Source organism: Solanum lycopersicum, chromosome 12 (genome assembly GCF_036512215.1).
Source record: "Solanum lycopersicum chromosome 12, SLM_r2.1".
Taxonomy (NCBI): domain Eukaryota; kingdom Viridiplantae; phylum Streptophyta; class Magnoliopsida; order Solanales; family Solanaceae; genus Solanum; species Solanum lycopersicum.
This window is the reverse complement of record NC_090811.1, coordinates 62,110,614-62,130,271: the sequence shown is the minus strand read 5'-3', so window position 1 is coordinate 62,130,271 and position 19,658 is coordinate 62,110,614. Positions and strand designations below refer to the sequence as shown.

At 33.9% G+C, this 19,658-nt stretch overlaps 1 protein-coding gene and 1 long non-coding RNA gene across 5 annotated transcripts; both read left to right on the top strand.

Moving 5' to 3' along the window:
- The first annotated feature begins 3,987 nt into the window (after positions 1-3,987).
- On the top strand, positions 3,988-15,480 carry LOC101251957 (serine/threonine protein phosphatase 2A 55 kDa regulatory subunit B beta isoform). Of its 4 annotated transcripts, none has more exons than XM_004252324.5 (14): positions 3,988-4,586; positions 7,269-7,372; positions 7,467-7,562; positions 7,731-7,850; positions 8,334-8,540; positions 9,203-9,294; positions 9,395-9,513; positions 9,649-9,772; positions 10,003-10,126; positions 13,935-14,003; positions 14,092-14,183; positions 14,269-14,346; positions 14,440-14,510; positions 14,642-15,480. In XM_004252324.5, exons 1-14 carry the CDS (start codon positions 4,469-4,471, stop codon positions 14,776-14,778), a joined length of 1,551 nt encoding a protein of 516 aa, XP_004252372.1. In that variant the 5' UTR covers positions 3,988-4,468; the 3' UTR covers positions 14,779-15,480. The 4 variants fall into 4 exon arrangements, with proteins under 4 accessions (XP_004252372.1, XP_010314308.1, XP_069148963.1 ...); XM_010316006.4 differs by having other exon boundaries at positions 4,156-4,586; positions 7,464-7,562; XM_069292862.1 differs by having other exon boundaries at positions 4,199-4,586; positions 14,443-14,510.
- A 760-nt stretch (positions 15,481-16,240) lies between these two features.
- On the top strand, positions 16,241-19,207 carry LOC112940442 (uncharacterized). The gene is made up of 3 exons (XR_003244629.2): positions 16,241-16,324; positions 16,475-16,542; positions 17,800-19,207. It is a non-coding gene; the product is annotated as an uncharacterized lncRNA (long non-coding RNA).
- The last annotated feature ends 451 nt before the right edge of the window (positions 19,208-19,658 follow it).

Genomic DNA, 19,658 nt, shown 5'->3' with positions numbered 1-19,658 from the left:
GCTTTTGCAAAATTTCGTAACTGACATGTCTCAAGCATTTATGTCACAAACAATTTGAGTCAAATAAGTAAGAACAAACAAAAACGCTAAGTTTGAAAAAGACCTTCTGTGAGGTAATCTTTTCTCACAAATATTTTGTTCTTTACTTTTTAGAATTTTTCTCAAATACAGACATTATTTTATAGTCAACACCTTGTGATATGTCCTTTTAAGAAGGACATTTCAATAACATTCAATTTAGAATTACGCATGAGCATTGTCTCATTGGTCCAATAAGGGCAATATCACCCAAATGATTGTTTTACAACACATACATAACATGTCACTTTTCACCAATGTTCATGTCTATACAAAAAAAAAATTAATAGACATATATTTTCATGAAAAATCACAATATTTTAAGTGAAATTTATTCATCAAAAAATACAATTCTGTTGAACGAGTAATATAATTTTGTGGTTTTATACTGGTCATCTCATATACTAGTAAAGAGAGACTCAATGACCACAATATCAAATATATACTCCAAGAATTTTGAGGGTCTAACATGATACAAGAGTGTCATCAAATTTCATATCTTGTACTTTTAAATTTAAATTAGATAGTAAGTCTAATTTTGTCTTTGTCACAAGTAACGAACCCTCACATTTTAAATATGTTCTAAAAAATATTTTTCAAGTATTTGAAATTATTTTTCACATATATTTATTTTCATGCTTTCAAATTGTATACCATCAAAATACACATTGACAACACGAAACCTTCTTTTGGAGATTTAATACATAGAAACACCCATTGCATGCACAAAAATCACTAATTTTGTGTTACTGGTGTTTTTTTTTCCTTTCTGTCATAACTAGACAGACCACTTAGTATTTAGAATACTATAATAAAGATTCAATCTTTATACAACTTGTTTCTAGTTTAACTATGTTGTTTTTATATTCTTCTAATTGTTAACCGAATGAACCTCAAATGCTGATGAAGTTTTTCATATTTTTCTAATCAGTTTTATATTCAGACAGAGTAGTAAACCAAAAAGGTTTAATCTCTAGAAACCTCAAATACAACATTGTTTCTAGCTAACAAAAAAATAATTTTTTTTCGAATCTTTAGCCTTAATATTTCTGACGAAGATTTTGCACTCTTCAAGTCAGAATATTCATTGGAACATAGTATCTAACAATTGGTGAAGTTTTCTCTAAACTTCAAACCAGTGCACAATTTGATTTGTTTGTGAATTTCTTATATTCTTCAAACCAAAGGAGTACAAAAAAAAAGAAGATGATTTAGTCTCCAAAGGTCAAACACAATCAAAATTCTCATGGAGTATAAAATACAAAAGTTTTTTTTTCTGTCGTAACATAATACATATTATTTATTATCATCACGTAATGACCATCTATCCTAAAATTTATGATATAAATATCATAACTTATAAAGGATAAGGAGGAAAAATGAAATAATCAAGTGAAATAAAATTAGAACTTGATTATTAGTCTCATTGAATCATATTTTATCTGTCAACAATGATTTCATGCAAGTCACTTACCTTGCTATTTTTTTTTTCTCAGTTTCCATCCATCATATTCTTATTTTTCTCAAGAAGACATTTAATTTCAACAAGAAACTAAAATCAGGTTCAAATATTTGAACATTTACTTCTTCTCATAGTTATGTAAAACCAAGAATATAGAAAAAATAAAATTGAAGTGCATATCATAACGTCTATGCACAAAATAACTTTTCTTATTGAAAAGAAAACTGAAGGGGTGCAATGCTTGAATGCACTTAAGAAGAAAATGAAATTTATTTTTACCCATCAAAGAAAAACTTCCTACTGATTATATACTAGAAATATATTAAAATAGTAATAATTCATCTCAAATCTCTTTTATCATACAATAAAATAATTTTCTTTTTCCTCTTCTTCTTTCCAACAAAAAGTACACAAAAAATAGAAGTAATTTTCTTACTTCAGAAAATACCATCAATATAAATTTCTTAAGCTTGTTATCTCGTGTATTCAAATTAGCAAACCAGAAGAAATAAAAGATGAAAAGAAAAACAAAAAGAATTATCCAAGTCCACACAATCTACTTTGTGTCCTTAAGAAATTTAATCCCCTCAATTACCAGAGGTTACATATTAATTCCTCCCAAGATAAAACGGATTAACCATTAAATAAGTAGCAGTACCTCAAACTTCAATAATTTCAAGGAATTCAAAATGACAGCAACAAATCACACATACAGACAGGATCAATGGATTTTGTTTTGTAAGAAATGTAAACAAAAGAATGGAAGAATTCAATGCGGAAAAATGAGAGACAACCTCTCTATTTATAGCCAACAAAGGGTAAATATCACAACTCTTAGGAAAGAAGACAGCCTTCTAGAAAGGTCACAACAATTGGAAAAGGCACAACCTTTCAAACGGTCATAGCCCTTTAGAAATGACACAACCTTTCATAAAGGTTACAACCTTCCGGCAAAGTGACAACCCTTCAAGAGAGTCACAACCCTTCATTTCCTGATCATACCTTTAAAACCCGACAATCCCCCCATGAATAGTAAATGACTATTTTTTTAAAACTTATGCATGAAAAATTGTGTGATTTGTAAGTAAGGGTTAATCACATCTGGATAAGTAGGTTTTCCTTTAAACTTTACGTAGTGAACGTATGTCGGATATACTTGGTTAATCGGTAGATTTGATATCTTTGAACCGTCGAGCACAATCAACCCTTGAACTGTTTTTGGTTCTCATTGTTTTGTTCATTTCAGTCATGAACACATCTCGGTTAATAAGTTCTTAGAAAATTGGCCTTACCGGATTCTCCTTGAAGTGACTTACACTTCACACTTAGATTAGGTGATTTTTAAATGTGTTATCATGTAGATACACCATTTGATATACCCTGTATCACTTAAAAACCATTAAAAGTCCTAATGCCTTTATCCTTGTTACCGAACATTGTCTTATCATGAGAATGGACCATAAAAAATAATATTCTGACAATGTTGAACCGTCACTAATGACTTTGTTTGATCTCCTCGAACCTAGATCTTGGGATCTCCAGTCTTCTAGGTAGAGTTACCGCCACAATGACTTGTTCTCAGCCATAGTCTCATTCCCTTTGATAATCTATCAACTTCCTCTCTAGTTTGGCCTTTTATAGGTGGATCCGACACATTATCCTTTGACATTACATAGTAAATTAATAATTTCACTAGAGAGTAGTTCTCTAACGATATTATGTCTACGTCATATATGACGAGACCTTTCATTATAAATCATACTCCATGCCCAAAGTGGATCCGACACATTATCCTAGTGTATGCATATTGTAGCTAAAGGTTTGGGCAAAAAATCTTTTTGTGTATGCATATTATGCACGATCGATCGATTTTGTTTTGTAAGAAATGTATACAAAAGAATGAAAGAATTCAATACTGATAAATGCGAGACTGGAGAGGGAGGAGAGAGGCGAGCAAGAGAGGGCAAATAGTGGGAGAGAGGTGAATTTTATATATATATATATATATATATATATATATATGTCAAATAATTGTATATTATTCCTATATATTTGTATATTCTGGCGAATTATACAGATACAATCATTACTAATTATACAAACTCGAAGTGAGAATACTGTTAGTTCGAGTGATAATTATAGCAAACTATAACTATAATGAGTAATTAAATAGTATAAATTTACTTTGTTGCGTAATTTTCCTTTTTTATAAACCCCAACAAAATAGAAATCTTACACAAAATAACATTTATTTTACTCAATATATTTAAGATAATTCGAAACAAAACATAATAAGCACACAAAAGTAAAACGATAATTTCTTATATTTATTCACATTATAATAAAATAATTATAATATAGGAACATTTTACTTGTAACTTTTCTTTTAATTTTTAAAAGATAAAAATGAAGGATATAAACGTCAATTTTAGACGATCTTTACCTTCGTGTTGTCCCAAACAACGCCCGGTCGTGTACTGAAACTCCAATAACATAATAATCACTTTTTTCACTATTCTCACATGCTGTCACTGCCACGTGTACAATTTAAAAAGCCTAAACTAATCAAAACTGCTCATTTACAGAATTACATCACCGACAAGTAATACCAACATATCTTCTGCAAAAATATAAAATGAAGAGAGAGAAAAAAGAAGAATGATATTATAGATAGAACTTAACATTTTGGTACTTTTTCCGATGGCATAAAACGGTTCAATCTGTGTTATAGAAGCTAATACGTCGTCGTTTTATTGAATCTGAATCGATTATGGTGTTCTTCTGACGACGGCGATTCCAAAAAACCTACCGGCGATCGGTTCTGATGAAGTGAACATTCTAGAATCTTCGATTTGATCGGCGGATTTTCAGTTTATTTATTTGGCTGTTATTGATTTATTGGGAAAGAGGAAGAAATAAAGGGATTCAATGAAAGGTGGTGTTGGTGGAGAAGTCGCGGAAGCTCCGGCGGGTCCACCACCGCCGCTAGAGTGGAAATTTTCACAGGTTTTTGGTGAACGTACGGCTGGTGAAGAAGTGCAGGAAGGTAATTTTATGTTAATTACAGTACTTGATTTTGATTATTGTTTAATCTGGATCCGTAGACATTTTGGTGTTAGGGTTTGTTTATTGGATATTGATCTGTTATTTTGGTCAATTGATTGCGAGTAGGATGAATCTGTTAGATTCCGATCCTGGATCTGATTGATTGATTTGCTTGTTTTTTTTTTTTTAATCAATCGACTGTATGAACAGTATAGAACTGAACTTTACCAAGTATATGGAACTATAGTATGCTGTTATTTGTGAACTTTGCTTGGACAGCATCAGTTGTCAATTCTTAGTGGAGTTTCTTCATTGTTAATTTTGGTCATGTGTTGAAGCATTTTTACTCAAATGTGAATCATAAGGGTGTAAGTACGGATGTGAGACTAGATTTCTATGTGCATTTGTATGAAATGTTGCTTCTACTTCTATTTTTGGCAAATTCCTTTATTGACGTGCACGAGGATATTTTATAGTTCCATCTTTTGAGCTGCTTGAGATTGAGGGGTATGTTGCACAAAAGGGATGCCTGCAAACCAACTTGTATTGGCTAAGGTGGGAGTTGAAGTAAGGGCCGATGGTATGACTAAGATAACTCCTTGTGAGACATTTTCCGAAACTAGAATCATTTTCAGAAGTCTAACACCTTGTAGGACTTGTAAAAAAGACTCAAGATTTCCATAGGGATGTAGGCTTGATTAGGGTAAGTGATTCATCATAAGCTAACTATTGGTTAAGAGAATTTGTTTTTTCTATTCTGCTGTAAATAAGATTATCCCTTTCACAAGAAGCACTTGAGATTTGTTCCAGTGGAGTGCGCTAGCATATTATATAGGCTCTCGACCGTCACCCCTGTCCCCGACTGAGAACACGACCCTAGTCTACCATCGTATACCAAAACCACTAAAGCAAATATTAAATAAACAAGAGTATACAACAAAAAAGCAGGAATCAATACTAAACTAATACAACAAGGAGCAGCGACAAGTAAGAAAACAACAAAGAAATAACAAACAGTGGGCAGAACTTGAACAAGACATATAGGCCAGCAGGCTGGATTTGAACCAGATCCAGATGGCAGAAGGCAGTAATAAAACACAAAAATTCAACAGTTAATAGTATACAGAAGGCAGAGATTGATCACGAAAGTAGAGACCAAATGGCAGAAATTGAAGACAAGAATAGAGACCAAATGGCAGAAATTGAACTAGAAAATAGCAAGCAGAGGGCAGTCATAAGAATTGAAAGGCAGAATACAGAAGGTAGAAATTGAACACAAAAACAAATGATAAAAATTAAACAAGAAGAAACAAGAAATAGCAATCACAGGGGATGGGAGATCTTCTAAGGTCAGGAGGTAGCAATCACATTATTCATATGGATGGAAGTTGTTAAAAAATCTACAACCTTCGGGTGGACTTGGCTAAAAATATTTAAGTGGAAGTAGTATCCAGATAGGTTATTCCATCCAGTTGGGATTAAAACTTAGTTGTGTTTTTTTTTTTTTGAGTATTGTTAACAAAAACTTAGTTGTTTTACACGTACATAAAGCTTTGGCCTGGTGTTTGTCGGGAACATAATCTTCCTAGTCTTGTTGGAGACTTGTAAATCGATATAGGGCTAGGTGCGATTTATGCTATCTAGTTTGTTGAACCCTCGGAATGCATAATACAGCAATATCTTTTAGTAATCAGTTTTATTTTACATGACGCTATTTGACTAGGTATGAAGTTTAGAAAGAAAAAAGTACCTTTAGAACCTGTATCTTAAAGATGACATAATACTTCCTATGACTGTAAGAACATGTCATTAAGGGTGAAATTGGAAGTATAGAGTGAAAGAGTTAACAAATATAGACAGGTGCTATATTTTAGAGCAAACCAAAAAGAAATATGCTATGTGGAATGAAACAAATGGAGTATTAGAATAGAAGGTGTTTGAGGAGAAGCTGAATAGATATAGAGAGGATTTATATAGCGACAGCTAAGTTGCTCGGACTCCCATGTTGACATTACGTGGGTGTGGGATCTGTACCTGATCTGGTCAACCAGTTTTGTGTACTTTGACCAAATTTGAGTGAGAAATTTTGGGCAGATTCTTTAGTCACAACAAATACTAAGGTGAAATTGAAGAAAGTGGATTACTTTGTATATATAATTTTCCATTGTCACTCCCTTCCTTTTTACCGTATTTCAGGATTCTCCTCTTGATCAACATTTTCCACGTAATATCTCATCATTTAGGTTTTAAAACTCTATTTTAGATATTTGAAATTATTTTTAACCGAATGCCGACACCTGTATCCACACGTGGATCTGTATCCTCAAATCATAAAATTTTGAGCATCGAGGACCCTACTCTAGATCCCACCTGTATTGGACACCTGCACCCGAGTCCGAGCAACTTAGGCGACGGCAATTAGCTAGAATCGTTGATTGACTGCTCAACTCTCTAGCTATTTTATGGAGCCAACAAATATTCCTCGTCTCAGACATTTAATCATGAAAGTTTTTAGTAAGTTCATTTAATATACTTCATATCTTTCTGCGAGGAACTTATGCTGATTTTGTACTGGCTTCCACAAATTGAGGAAGAACTTCTTTTAGGCGCTCACTGTATTTAGATGGTTTATGATTCCTTTCTTTGCCTGTCATGATGTGTATATTTGTCTTTGTAATTGCAGTTGATATCATCTCAGCAATTGAGTTTGATAAATCTGGTGACCATCTTGCCACTGGGGATCGTGGTGGTAGAGTGGTATTGTTTGAAAGAACTGATACCAAGGAGGTAGGTTTCTTCTGTTTACTTTTAGAATTTTTATATACTAAAATTGATTGTTTTGATGATCATGTTCTTTTGTGTGCACTGTGTTCTTTAGCAGGTTGGTAGTCGACGAGAGTTAGAGAGAGTGGACTATCCAGTTAGTCGGCATCCAGAGTTCCGCTACAAGACAGAATTTCAAAGCCACGAGCCTGAGGTACACACCTCTTCTCTGTAGTCTGTTCTTTCTATCAAGATGCAACTATAGGTTAGGGTTGATTGCCACCGCCTCTATGCTATGTTCTGTTCCTCATATTCTGTGTCTTCTGTCTTCTTGTTGCTTCAAATAGAAGTATAATTTCTTATACCACATCTTTCCATTCAGTTTGATTATTTGAAGAGTTTGGAGATTGAGGAGAAAATCAACAAGATCCGGTGGTGCCAAACAGCAAATGGTGCCCTTTTCCTTCTGTCTACTAATGACAAAACTATTAAGTATTGGAAGGCAAGTTATTTCTTTTACTCGCTTCTTTATTGATTTTTTGGGGGTGTATTGGCATTGTAGATGACCCATAAAAAAACGCGCTGCAAATGAGTCGTAATCTTTATTTTAGTCTTAAGATACATATTGGCTTTGTTGAGGAGTGATATTAATAGTTATACTTCAAGCTCGTAGTTTGACATGATCTCCTCTTTTAACTTTGTGGCTGTACTAGAAGTCTAGAACATTGTTGTTGTGAATGGAATGTTGACACTTGATGTGAATTTGTTCGTTGTTGGTTGGAATGCGTTTGAACAGTTTGCACGGATTGTTTGCAAAACAATTGTCTCATTGTTTATGTCAGCCATGTATTCGTAATTTAAATGTAAAATAGTCAAGATATGGTGTATATCTTAAACTATATACGTCTGAATGTGGCTATCTTATGTCACGGCTGTGTATCAATTTGCTGATTTCCTTCAAAATGTTTTTTCCTGAATATTTTAGGTCCAAGAGAAGAAAGTTAAGAAAATATCTGAAATGAATATTGACCCTTCGAAAGTTGCTGGAAATGGCAGTATAGCCAGTTCGAGTTTATGTTCCAGCCCAAAGCAGTGTCTTGCAAATGGGGGCTGTGGAGATAAAGCTTACAGTTCTTTGAGCAATGATTTGTCATTTCCGCCTGAGGGCATCCCCTCACTCCGTTTGCCCATGGTAGTTGTTCTATTAACCTATTATATTATGTTTGTTTATGATGCTGATGACATGTCAAGTTTGTCAATCTATAGCCTTCTGGTAATGTGCATTTGTGCCCTTTGGTCTTTGAACTGTATCTAATCTTGCCTATCAAAAAAAATATGTTCAGTTTTATAAAATACATGTTGGGATAAAAATTTAATTGACTGCAGTTAAAGTGGATGTATGCGATCTTTTCATACTCCTGGTCATTTGAACGATATTTAGTATTATGTCTATAAGACTGTAGCAGTGTAACTTAGTCAATAAGTTGATTTATGAGGTAGAGTGCTACAGAAAGAAACACTAGGTCATTTGTGTATATGTCTATTTATAAAGTTTGAATTAAACATACAAGCTAGCCTTTATATACATATGCCTTTGCATAACTTTTTCATGTTGCTATATGCTTGCATGATTATTTGCCGACACCTGGGTGCTGTTATCCTTGACATGTCAGGCTTGGATTATCTAAACATTCATGTCACATGGCCTTGTATATTCTCTTTGAGGATATTAGAAATTTCCAATTACAATGAATGTAGCCTGCTTCATCCTCCCTAGGACAAATGCTGTTTGATAAATTTCACTTGAATCTCTTTTTAAATCTTGCATCTAAAAGCTTTGTATGTGAACTTCAGGTAACGAGCAACGAGACCAGCCTTCTTGCAAGGTGTAGAAGAGTGTATGCACATGCTCATGACTACCATATTAATTCGATATCAAATAACAGGTGAAGATCTTCATTACGATTATAAATGTGCTTCACCTTCTTTTTGAGTTCTAGTCTATAAGAGCTTATGAAAATTTCTGTCCTTCTCTTCTCTACTTAGTGATGGTGAAACATTCATATCAGCCGATGATCTTCGAATAAACCTTTGGAACTTGGAAATAAGTAATCAAAGTTTCAATATTGTCGATGTCAAGCCATCAAATATGGAAGATCTTACTGGTACATTTTCATGAGTTGATTTCAACTTAGGTCACAGCCATTCCCCCACCTTTCCAACTTTTACTGCTATAAAATGCGCTCGTGCTTTTTGACTGATACTTTCGGCTTTAACTAGATATTATTTTGTTACTGCAGAGGTGATAACATCAGCAGAATTCCATCCTACACATTGTAACACATTAGCTTATAGTAGTTCAAAAGGATCAGTTCGTTTAATAGATTTGCGGCAGTCAGCATTGTGTGACTCACATTCTAAATTGTGAGTATCACATTATCTTTTGTAATTCTGTTCTGGTGGGTTTATTTCTTCTTATGTTGGCTCTAAATTGTTAGTATCACATTAACTGTACATGATAAGATCCTGGAAGATCTAGGTGTTATCCACATGGGAACATCGGAAAATGTATTTTTCAAGTTCAAAGTTTGTATTTTTAATTACTTCTTCATAGCTTTTAATAAATTGGGAATTTTGGCATTCCCTGCATGCAGGTTTGAGGAACAGGAAGCACCTGGTTCAAGATCTTTTTTCACCGAGATAATCGCTTCAATTTCAGATATAAAATTTGCGAAGGATGGAAGATACATACTTAGTCGTGACTACATGACCCTTAAGGTTGGTTTCTTTGTCTTTACTGGATCTCCATATTTCAGTTGATTGATTGGTCAGGTGCATATCAAAATTTTTTGGTACTTCACGTTCATATTATTAAATCAGTTGAAGATATGCATCTTCGCTGTAAAAAAATGCATTTGTAAAGCTGAGTTTTTTTTTTTTGACAAGGTAATTTTATAAATGAAACCCAGCATCTCAAAGTTACCTGTTTCAAAATAAAAAAACAAAAACCCAGCATCTGATTGATTGCTGGTAATTAGAACCAATTACAAAAAAATCTAGAGCCCTTGGTGATGAAGAGAAATAATAAATCAAGCATGGCCCCGACATCCTGTGTATCATATATATCTGCTGTATCATATATATCTGCCATATCGCTCCAAAGGGAAAGCATAGAAATGCAAAGAAACTTGAGACTAATAACATTTTCCAATTGGTCTTAAAAAATTCTAGAGTCCTTTCTCTCCATATGATCCACCAGATTGTAGCAGGGATGACAATCCATACTTTCAAGTCAAGACTATATTCCAACCTTGAAGAAAAAGCTAAGACATCTCTTGGTATGGAACCCACTTGATTTATGAAGAGGAGGTCCCATAACTGAGATGTAAACTTACAGTTAAGAAAAAGATGATTGGTGTCCTCCAATTATTCTTTAAAACTATTTCTTTTACTATTTTTTCTCTTTTATCTGTTGTAGTTAGGAATGGTCAAAAAATTAGGACCTGTATGCTTTGGGGGTTTCAGTTTGGGGATGTAGCTCTCTACCTAGACGAGGTAGGGGTAAGGTTTGCATACTCTGTACATGTGTTGAGCTATGGTCCAATGCTTCGGGTGGAACCAATTCCCAGGGCCCGGGTACATATTCACCCTGGCATGCTGATCTACGATTACTAGCTATTCCAACTTTATGTGCCTGAGTTGCAGAAAACAATTCAAACTGAGGCAGTCGTTTTGCATTCACTCCGCGATACAGCGTTGCTTCCCATTGTAATTGCCATTGTAGCACGTGTGTGGCCCAACCCATAAGGGTCATGTGGACTTGACGTCATCCCCATCTTCTTCCATCATATCACTGGCAATCCTTTGTGAGTGCGGCACACCTTTTTTGTTTGTTTCGGAGCCGTTCGTTTGGGCGGGTGTTCTAACGCAACTAAGTACCACACTTCTGGTTTTACCTCTCTAACTCCTTGAGGCAGGGGAAAGGTTCGCATACACTCTAGTCTCTACCCTTCCTAGACCACTTGTGGGATTACACTGTGTATATTGTTGCAATTAGGATTTTTTCTTTCAAAATATAGTGTTTTCTTGGTTTGATCAGCTTCCCACAACTATATAAAATATTTCGTTTTCATCCTCAAGAAGGTGTGTTTGGTTCTCAAGAAGTTTGAATCAACTCAAGCACACAGATACTGTCAACCACTTGCTGCTGCAGTGCCCAGCTGCCTCAGACCTCTGGAATACGTTTTGTTGTCTTTTTGGTCTTTCCTGGGTCATGCCTTCCTCTGTTAGGGATGCTCTTGAAAGTTGGAGTTCACGGGAGGTTGACAAAGCCATCAAGAGTATGTCGATGATGATCCCTGGTGGTATCTTTTGGTGTTTATGGATAGAGAGGAACAAATAAGTTTTTGATGGAATTTTATGAACTACTAGAAATCTTTTGTGAGGTAGATGTCTAGTTAGCCTGTTTAGTTTGTTCAAATTGACCCCTGTAAATAATTTAGAACTCTTCTTGGATTTTGCTAGCTCTATAGTTTAGAAAGAGGCTACAAATCCTTTTTTGTGAGCTTACCTGGTCTATCCTTGTAAGCTTGCATCTTCTTGATGCCTTTAAATGAATCTACTTACTTCATAAAATAAGTGTTGAAGAGGGTTTATAGGGAAAAAATGGAAGAAGAAAGAGATAAGTAGTTTCACTTGAAACTTAAATACGCTAACCTCCAAATCAATTCGGTTAAAGAAGATGAAGAACAATTAAAGAATATAACGGAAATAAAGATGAGAAAAAAATATAAGAATTGTGAAAGATATTAATTTTCAGCTAATAAGCTGTTAAAAAATTCAACCTGACATCATTTTCACCTCCCACGTGCCGTTCAGAAAGTCATCACAAACTCTTTGCTATTTGTCCCTCGGGGATTTGATGTTCAAAATTTAGTTTTGGGTATAGCAGAACACCCGATAGTTTGCAAAACAATGATAGTTCATGGTTTTTTAGCCAGTAGCTCCTTGTTAATCACATGACTCATGGTTAAAACCCCACACAACTTCAATCGCATATATAATGCAAATATACTCTGTGCATTTGGAGGTTTTCTTGTGTAACCTAAAATAAATGAATGTCTCTGGAATTTCGAGACAGATGAACTACATCCTTGTGCATGCTTTTCTGTTCTTTCTTGTTATTTAATAAGATGACACATTATGCATATCTATGATCCTTGAGTTTACCTTTGCAAATTGTTGCATAAAGCTTGAATTCATAAAGTATCTCTGTGGTTTGGTTAGGATATTTTAAGTTTCATTGTTTTATGTATAGATTTTGGTTCATGAGGAGCAATTTTCTTTCATATAAACGATGTTAACAATTGTGGTGATGAATAAAATAAGACTGTCTGACTTGCAAAATGTACAATTCCTACTGCTTCCATTTTGAAATTGTACGTGTCACTACTAATCTATCCCTTTCCACTTGCTTTATTTCTTCCTGGTTGATTAAAGATCTCGAAACCAGCTTCATATGTCATCAGAAGATTGAATTTTTTTTATACTATAATCTTGGGTTAGTTGAGCTTTCACGAGTACATTTCACTTTTGCTTATCAATGAAAATTCAAAGAGTATTTTTGCTTTCATACTGTTGTCGTCATGACTTGAATTTACTCCAATGGCTCTTGCAAAATATAAATTGTGATCTAATATCGATTTGTGGTCCGTTAAGAGATGGAAGGTGCAAAACAAAATTCATACTAGTTGAGTTTTCACGAGTACATTTTACTTTTACTTATCAATGCAAAAATTCAAAGAGCATTTTTTCTTTCATACTGTCGTTATGACTTGAATTTACTCGAATGTTTCTTGTAAAAATGTAATCTTAATATCAATTTGTGGTCCGTGGTAAGAGATGGAGGGTGCAAAAATAAAATAAAATCATACCAAGTTTGATTGCAGAGATATCTTGAAGCTGCTAGTCAAATGTATTGAATGTGTTATCTAGCACGTTTCTTTCTCAAAACAAGTGAAATAGTCTCGAGTTTGATGATGATAAAAGAGGGATCTGATTGTTTATTCAAATTGTTTTATGGATATAATTGGCTAGATTGGTGGAGTCATTGCACTTGAAGAATTGAGTTATGGTTTTAATCTTTATGGTTTGTCTTAACTTAGGAACTACTCCACCTGTATTTTTATTTTTCAATAAGTAAATGTGTACTGCATAAAAAGGATAGCCTTGAATGAAAGGTGTGTTTCAAACGGTAGGTTATTTTGTCTTAACAATATTTGATGTTAACACTTCTGGTGTTTGCCAAACACCAAAGCAAGCTCGTTTGACTAGCATATAAGACAATCCAAACAACCTCTTAAAAGCAGTCTCTGTTGTGTGTGCACATGTGGCACACCTTCAAAGACAGACACACTCACTCTCTCTTTGCTGGCAACTCTTAACTTTTGAATTCCTGCTAGGTCTAGTTTTTTCCAGAATTGTGTAGACTTTAGAAGTTCATATTCTTTCCATCATTGTCATTGATGTTTTTTCCCTATCTACAAACAATGTTCCTTCTGTTACTGAACAAACCTTACCTTTTCAGCTATGGGACATAAACATGGATTCAGGTCCAGTTTCAACATTCCAGGTTCATGAATATTTAAGACCAAAGGTGAATTACTCGTCACCAAAGTGTTTTGTGAACTTGGTTATTTTTAAATTGTTGAGCTGATCAGCAAGGCATTTTGTATTTTCTGCAGCTTTGTGACTTATATGAGAATGATTCCATCTTTGATAAATTTGAGTGTTGCCTTAGTGGTGATGGTTCGCGAGTAGCAACGGGGTCTTATAGGTCTGTAGAATTGCTTTTCAGCTTTGTCTTATATTATTTCTCCACCTCTTCTTTATTTTTCAACAAATGATTACTCTCATATCAGCAATCTTTTCCGCGTATTTGGCTGTGCTGCGGGGAGCACTGAAGCAACTACCTTGGAAGCAAGCAAAAATCCTATGAGGTACCTAAGCTAAAATACTTTTGGCATGTGCATGCATTTTGATTTTGTGTTGTAATATGCCTTAGTCTGATGGCTTTGATTGTGCTCCTCCAGAAGACAAGTCCAGACTCCTTCAAGGCCATCCAGGTCCTTGGGCAGCAGTTTAACACGTGTTGTCAGGAGAGGTATGCATTTTCATACACGCTTGTTATATGCATGTATTTTAATTTGTGATGCGTGATTAATCTTTTATGCATGAACTTTTTGCCAACTGCTCTTAATATTCTGTCTTCTTTATGTTGTGTTCACATTGCAGGAGCTGATAATGCCGGTGTTGATGCAAATGGAAACTCATTTGATTTTACGACAAAACTGCTTCATCTGGCATGGCATCCGACGGAAAATTCCATAGCATGTGCTGCCGCAAACAGCTTGTATATGTATTACGCATAAGTCATAACAGGAGATGTAGTTTCTTGGCTAGCATTTTTGGGTTGCTTTTCGGGAAAGGGTTTCTTTCAGAGCAACTTGAGGTTCTACCATTTCTCACTTCCAGGTGCCTCAAAAAGGTGTAGGTCCATGCTTTTGATGTCAGGGTCCAGATGTACCTGAAAGGATCACCAACAGAGCGACTTACATCTTCGTGAGTGGACAGATGGCGTGGGATTCTTGCTCCCTTCTCCCTGTTTCTACTTCACCCTTTCCGAGATCTCCTATTTTGTTGGGTTGAAGTCATGACAGAATGTCATTGTAGGTTCCTTACAAGTAATACTGTTGGATGTGCAAACTTGCCACTAGTTCTAAGCTAAATATAGCTTTACTTGGAATCTTGCTGAAAAGAGCAGCTGCTAACTTGCAATGGCGTTGAGCTTATTTTCATGGATAGTCTTATTTTCTTTTGTAGGTTAACTTAGTGTGCTTTTTGCTATAGATTATTAACTAAAGTAATTTTTTTCTTTCTGTAAAAGAAGTTCAAGAGAAACTGCATTTGTTTCTGTATTCTTTCCTTTGGTGAAGTGTGGCTGGTACAGCTAAAACTTGTGTCAACTTCAGAATCTCAGTTTTCAATTTGGATAAAAATTGCTAGTTTTACTTTGCTTCTGGACCAATGTGAGGAAACGTTTTGTGACTAATATGAAGGAACATTTGTATTCATGTAGTGTGCATATCGCTCTTGGCTTTTTGACTTGTCAACTACAGGCAATGTTGGAAGTTTTTCAAGTAGTCTCATCTTTGCCCAAGTGCTGTTATTTCTGTCTGACCCAACAAAAAAATAGTTAGAATTCCCATCAATGAAACTGTGTAGTGAAGAACATTGGAAAAGTACTTGGCTCTCTCCTTAAAATAGACACTTGTACATTAACCCTTCTTAGGGGAGCAAGAATCTGCATGCCAGTCCCCTTGAACTACCGGGGGATACAGGAACCATTTCTTATAGTTTGATGTTTGAAAATTGTTTTGATCAATTTAATTTTGGTGACGTGGACTTCTAATAAGAGGCCATGTGGAAAAAAAAATAACAATAACATAACCTAATGAAATCACAAGTGGGGTATGCCGGGTAGAGTTCACGCAAATCTCGTTGAAATAGAGAGACTGTTTCTGAAAGACTTTTAACGCACGTGCAGAAAAATATTACGATAATGGGGACAGAATAAACAACTGATGATATTGGATATAAAAAGCAAGAACTATAATATTATAACTAGTATAAAACAAGGCAATGCAAACCATATATCCTCCTTATTTAGAAGTGATACTTTGATGAGGACTAACACAACAAAAAATTGTACAAAAAGCATTCTAAATGGTTCTATAAAATTATACTTTCTCCCCTCCATAGAAACACGTGGCAATACCACCATTTTGCCAACACAATTGTTAAGCACATGTACTACAAAATTATAGAAAAATAGTTCTGTTCCCCTTTGCTTCACAATTATTGTACTAAATGTCGCCAAAATTTGATCAGTCGGAGTTATCGTCAAAGTGAGCAAAGGTGAGTCTTTCTTTTTCTTTTATTTTCCGACAAACAATAATATAAAGTCTCCTACAAACGTACTTTTGTTGAATTTTGATATAATTAAAGTGTTTGATAATTTGCCTAAAGTAACTAAGCAAGTTTCTCTCTTCTTCTTTTTTAACACAGGAGTTCTCTACTTGCTTATCATCACCATTTCAGGAGGTGTATTTATTACTATCTAGCAATAATAGCAAGTAATATGTCGTTATGTTGGAGAAATGCTTTTGAACAATTTTCATTTCGTTTCACATTATTTTGATTTTCAATATTCATGTAGTTTAAAAATCAAAATATTGTGGGCATATAGAGTACTTTCACTCTTTCAAGCCTAAAAATTTAGACATAAGCATAAAAATATGCAAATAAATAATAAAGTCTGCGGGAGGGCTAGCTTCCTCCTCCCCACTTTCAGTTCAATAGTATTATTAAGTAGTCCTGCGTTGTCGTATTTTTAATGTATATTACTATTACTTACTTGCTTGCTTCATCTCTTTCTAATTTGCTGGCATATTTTCTTCAGGAACTCTTCTTTTGAGTCAAGGGTCTACAGGAAACCACATCTAAACCATCATAAAGATAGAAATAATGTCTGCATATATCTTGCCCTCTCCGTAGTCCACTTGCGAAATTACAATAGATATATTCATTGTGTTTATCACATTTCTTCATGTGTAGACTGCCGTCGAATAATGCAGCCCTTTGGACCCATCATATAGCAGACTCCAAAACTCTAACATGGCATTCTTTCAAAGTGTGGTCATAAAGGAAGGGAAAAAAAGAAAAGACAATAGAGAATGGGAGGAAGATAAGTCAATTATCCTTGCAAAAATTCAAAACAAAAAGCAGGATACTCCTTACAATTGCAAACACGAAGCAGGACAAAGAAGAAAATAAGAAATATATGCATAAGTCGACAGTTGGAAAACTGTTATCAAATCATCATCACATGTACTTAAGATTTGGAATAGAGAATCAAGCTAAATTACTGAGGAATCATCATATTTTGGCTTGTATTTTCAGTATTAGATTGCATGCTAACTTATGTTCCTTAGCTATGCAATTTTTTTCGTTGTTTTCAACTTTTATCAAATAAGTATTCATATAGCATGAGACATTTTATAAATATTTCTTTTCAAATGATCCATGTAAAATCCTTAAGATCCTCTTTGTTGCATCTAACATTTGTTTGTATGAATTTGTAATGAAGATAACTAGAAAAACTAATTTTTTTTTGGATTAAAATCATTCTATTTTTGTTTTGGGACAAATTTTATTTATATAATGTATATTATCATTTTTCGGTTACAAGCTACCGCTAAAAGAAAACTAAGAAGTTCAAATGGATGACATAAAAAGGGGTGCTAATTATGCATTTCTTTGTTTGAATTTGAAACTGTATACTCATTTTTCTCAACTGTTTGAATGATTTATTAATTTTTCATTAATTGCAGAAGCTATAAAAGTGTATTCCTCTGACACTCCACTCGACAAATGACCTTATCGACTTTAGGTAATATTATGCTCTCCTCTTTTTCGTCATGCAATGTAATGATTTTTTTCATGTAATAATGTCATACTTATATTTCTGATCTTGAGTGTCACAATGCCTATATTTCTGATCTTGAGTATCACAAGTAAAAACTCATGTTAATATAGTTTTGTCCAACTATTGATGACCGTGACTGATTGAGAACTTCCTAAAACTAAAGTTGAAGCGAATATGAATAATTTGATCTATGATTAGGCATTGAATGCTCAAAACGTTATCAAAAAAGAAAGAGTGAAGTTTTTCATGGAGTGTACATCCATAAACATTTTTATTGCAGTGCAGTGGACATCCATACTTCGATCTATTGATCAAGCATGTCCCTCACAAATAGAAGATAATTTTGATTGTCAGGATAAACGATGAGTGGATATTTCAATGTTGGTTAAACATATAGAAGAGTTTCATTACGCAAGAGAATATATGTCTTACTAGTTTTAGGTAGGTTTGCAAATCTATTCATATCTTGTTTATGGAGAAACTTTATATGAAAATGAGAAATTTATTCATCATTATTTCATGTGTACATCTTCTGAAGATGGACATTCACCTTTAATATAATAGGGAGTCAACTACTCAAATATTATACTTCGTATTTTTGGAGGATTCAAAGTGTTTTTTTTTTACTTTTTATGTTTTTCTGGTAATGCAAAGATGGATTGATGAGTTTCATTTGAAATGATTCTTTTCTTATCGTTCATTAATATATTTCAGTTAAACAAATGTTTGCTCTAAATAAAATCATCCTGCTCTTCTGCACTTCCACTTCCTTGTCTGAGGTAACTTATTCTCTCCAAGAGCACTGAAATAACATTCCTAATTTGGGATGAATGAGTAATATCCATTATGGAGTATCTTCAAGGGGAATAATTAAATCTTACACGCTTTCTCTTAATAACATAGTTGAGTCATTAGATCTTCAAGATCTCTCCGTCATAACTTAGTTGATTCATAACTCTCCTTTACAATTTTTGAAACTTATCTCTTATATGAAAGATTTTAGCATACTGTGATCATTCTGTTTGTTTACTTTCTTCCCAAAGGTAACATGAAGCTCCTACTACGTTGTTTCTAGAATGAAAAAACTGATTATGTACTATACATCACATTACACCGAAAACTCATAGAGAAATATACATTAAGAGCATCTATATGGCGTGTTTGAAGATATTAAACAGTTAATACATATTTTGGGTATTATATCTTATAATGGTTGACTATAACAATTTGTAGATACAATATTCTTTTATCTAACAAATGATGTATGCAAAATTGGCTGATGTGAAAAAAATAAACGCAATGTATTTTCATTTTGATAACATATGTTGGTACTGTGCCTTTTGGTTATTTTCAACATTTAACAATTCACGATTTCTGATATCTCCACTTCACTGATGTGAAAGATGTTACCTTTACTACATTTGTAGAAAGTGGTAATTTGAGATGAATAATACGTACTTTTTTGCAAGAGTATATGGTTATTTACCGACTAGCTAGATGTATTATAGTTTGGGACTTGTATTAGTTATAGAAGGTGTATGCAATTGTTGAACTATTATAAATTTATGTAATTATTACTAAGTTGAAGCACTTCAAACACCTATTTATGTATGTTCGAAAAATGTTTTTTCCCTTCTTATTCTTACTTCTCTGTTTTTTCTTTGTCAAGTTCACATATTTTACTGTCACAATCTGTCGGGTACTTTATTTTCAGCTCTTTTATTGTGCATTTTTTGTATTTTTGAGTAGTTTATTGTAGAATTT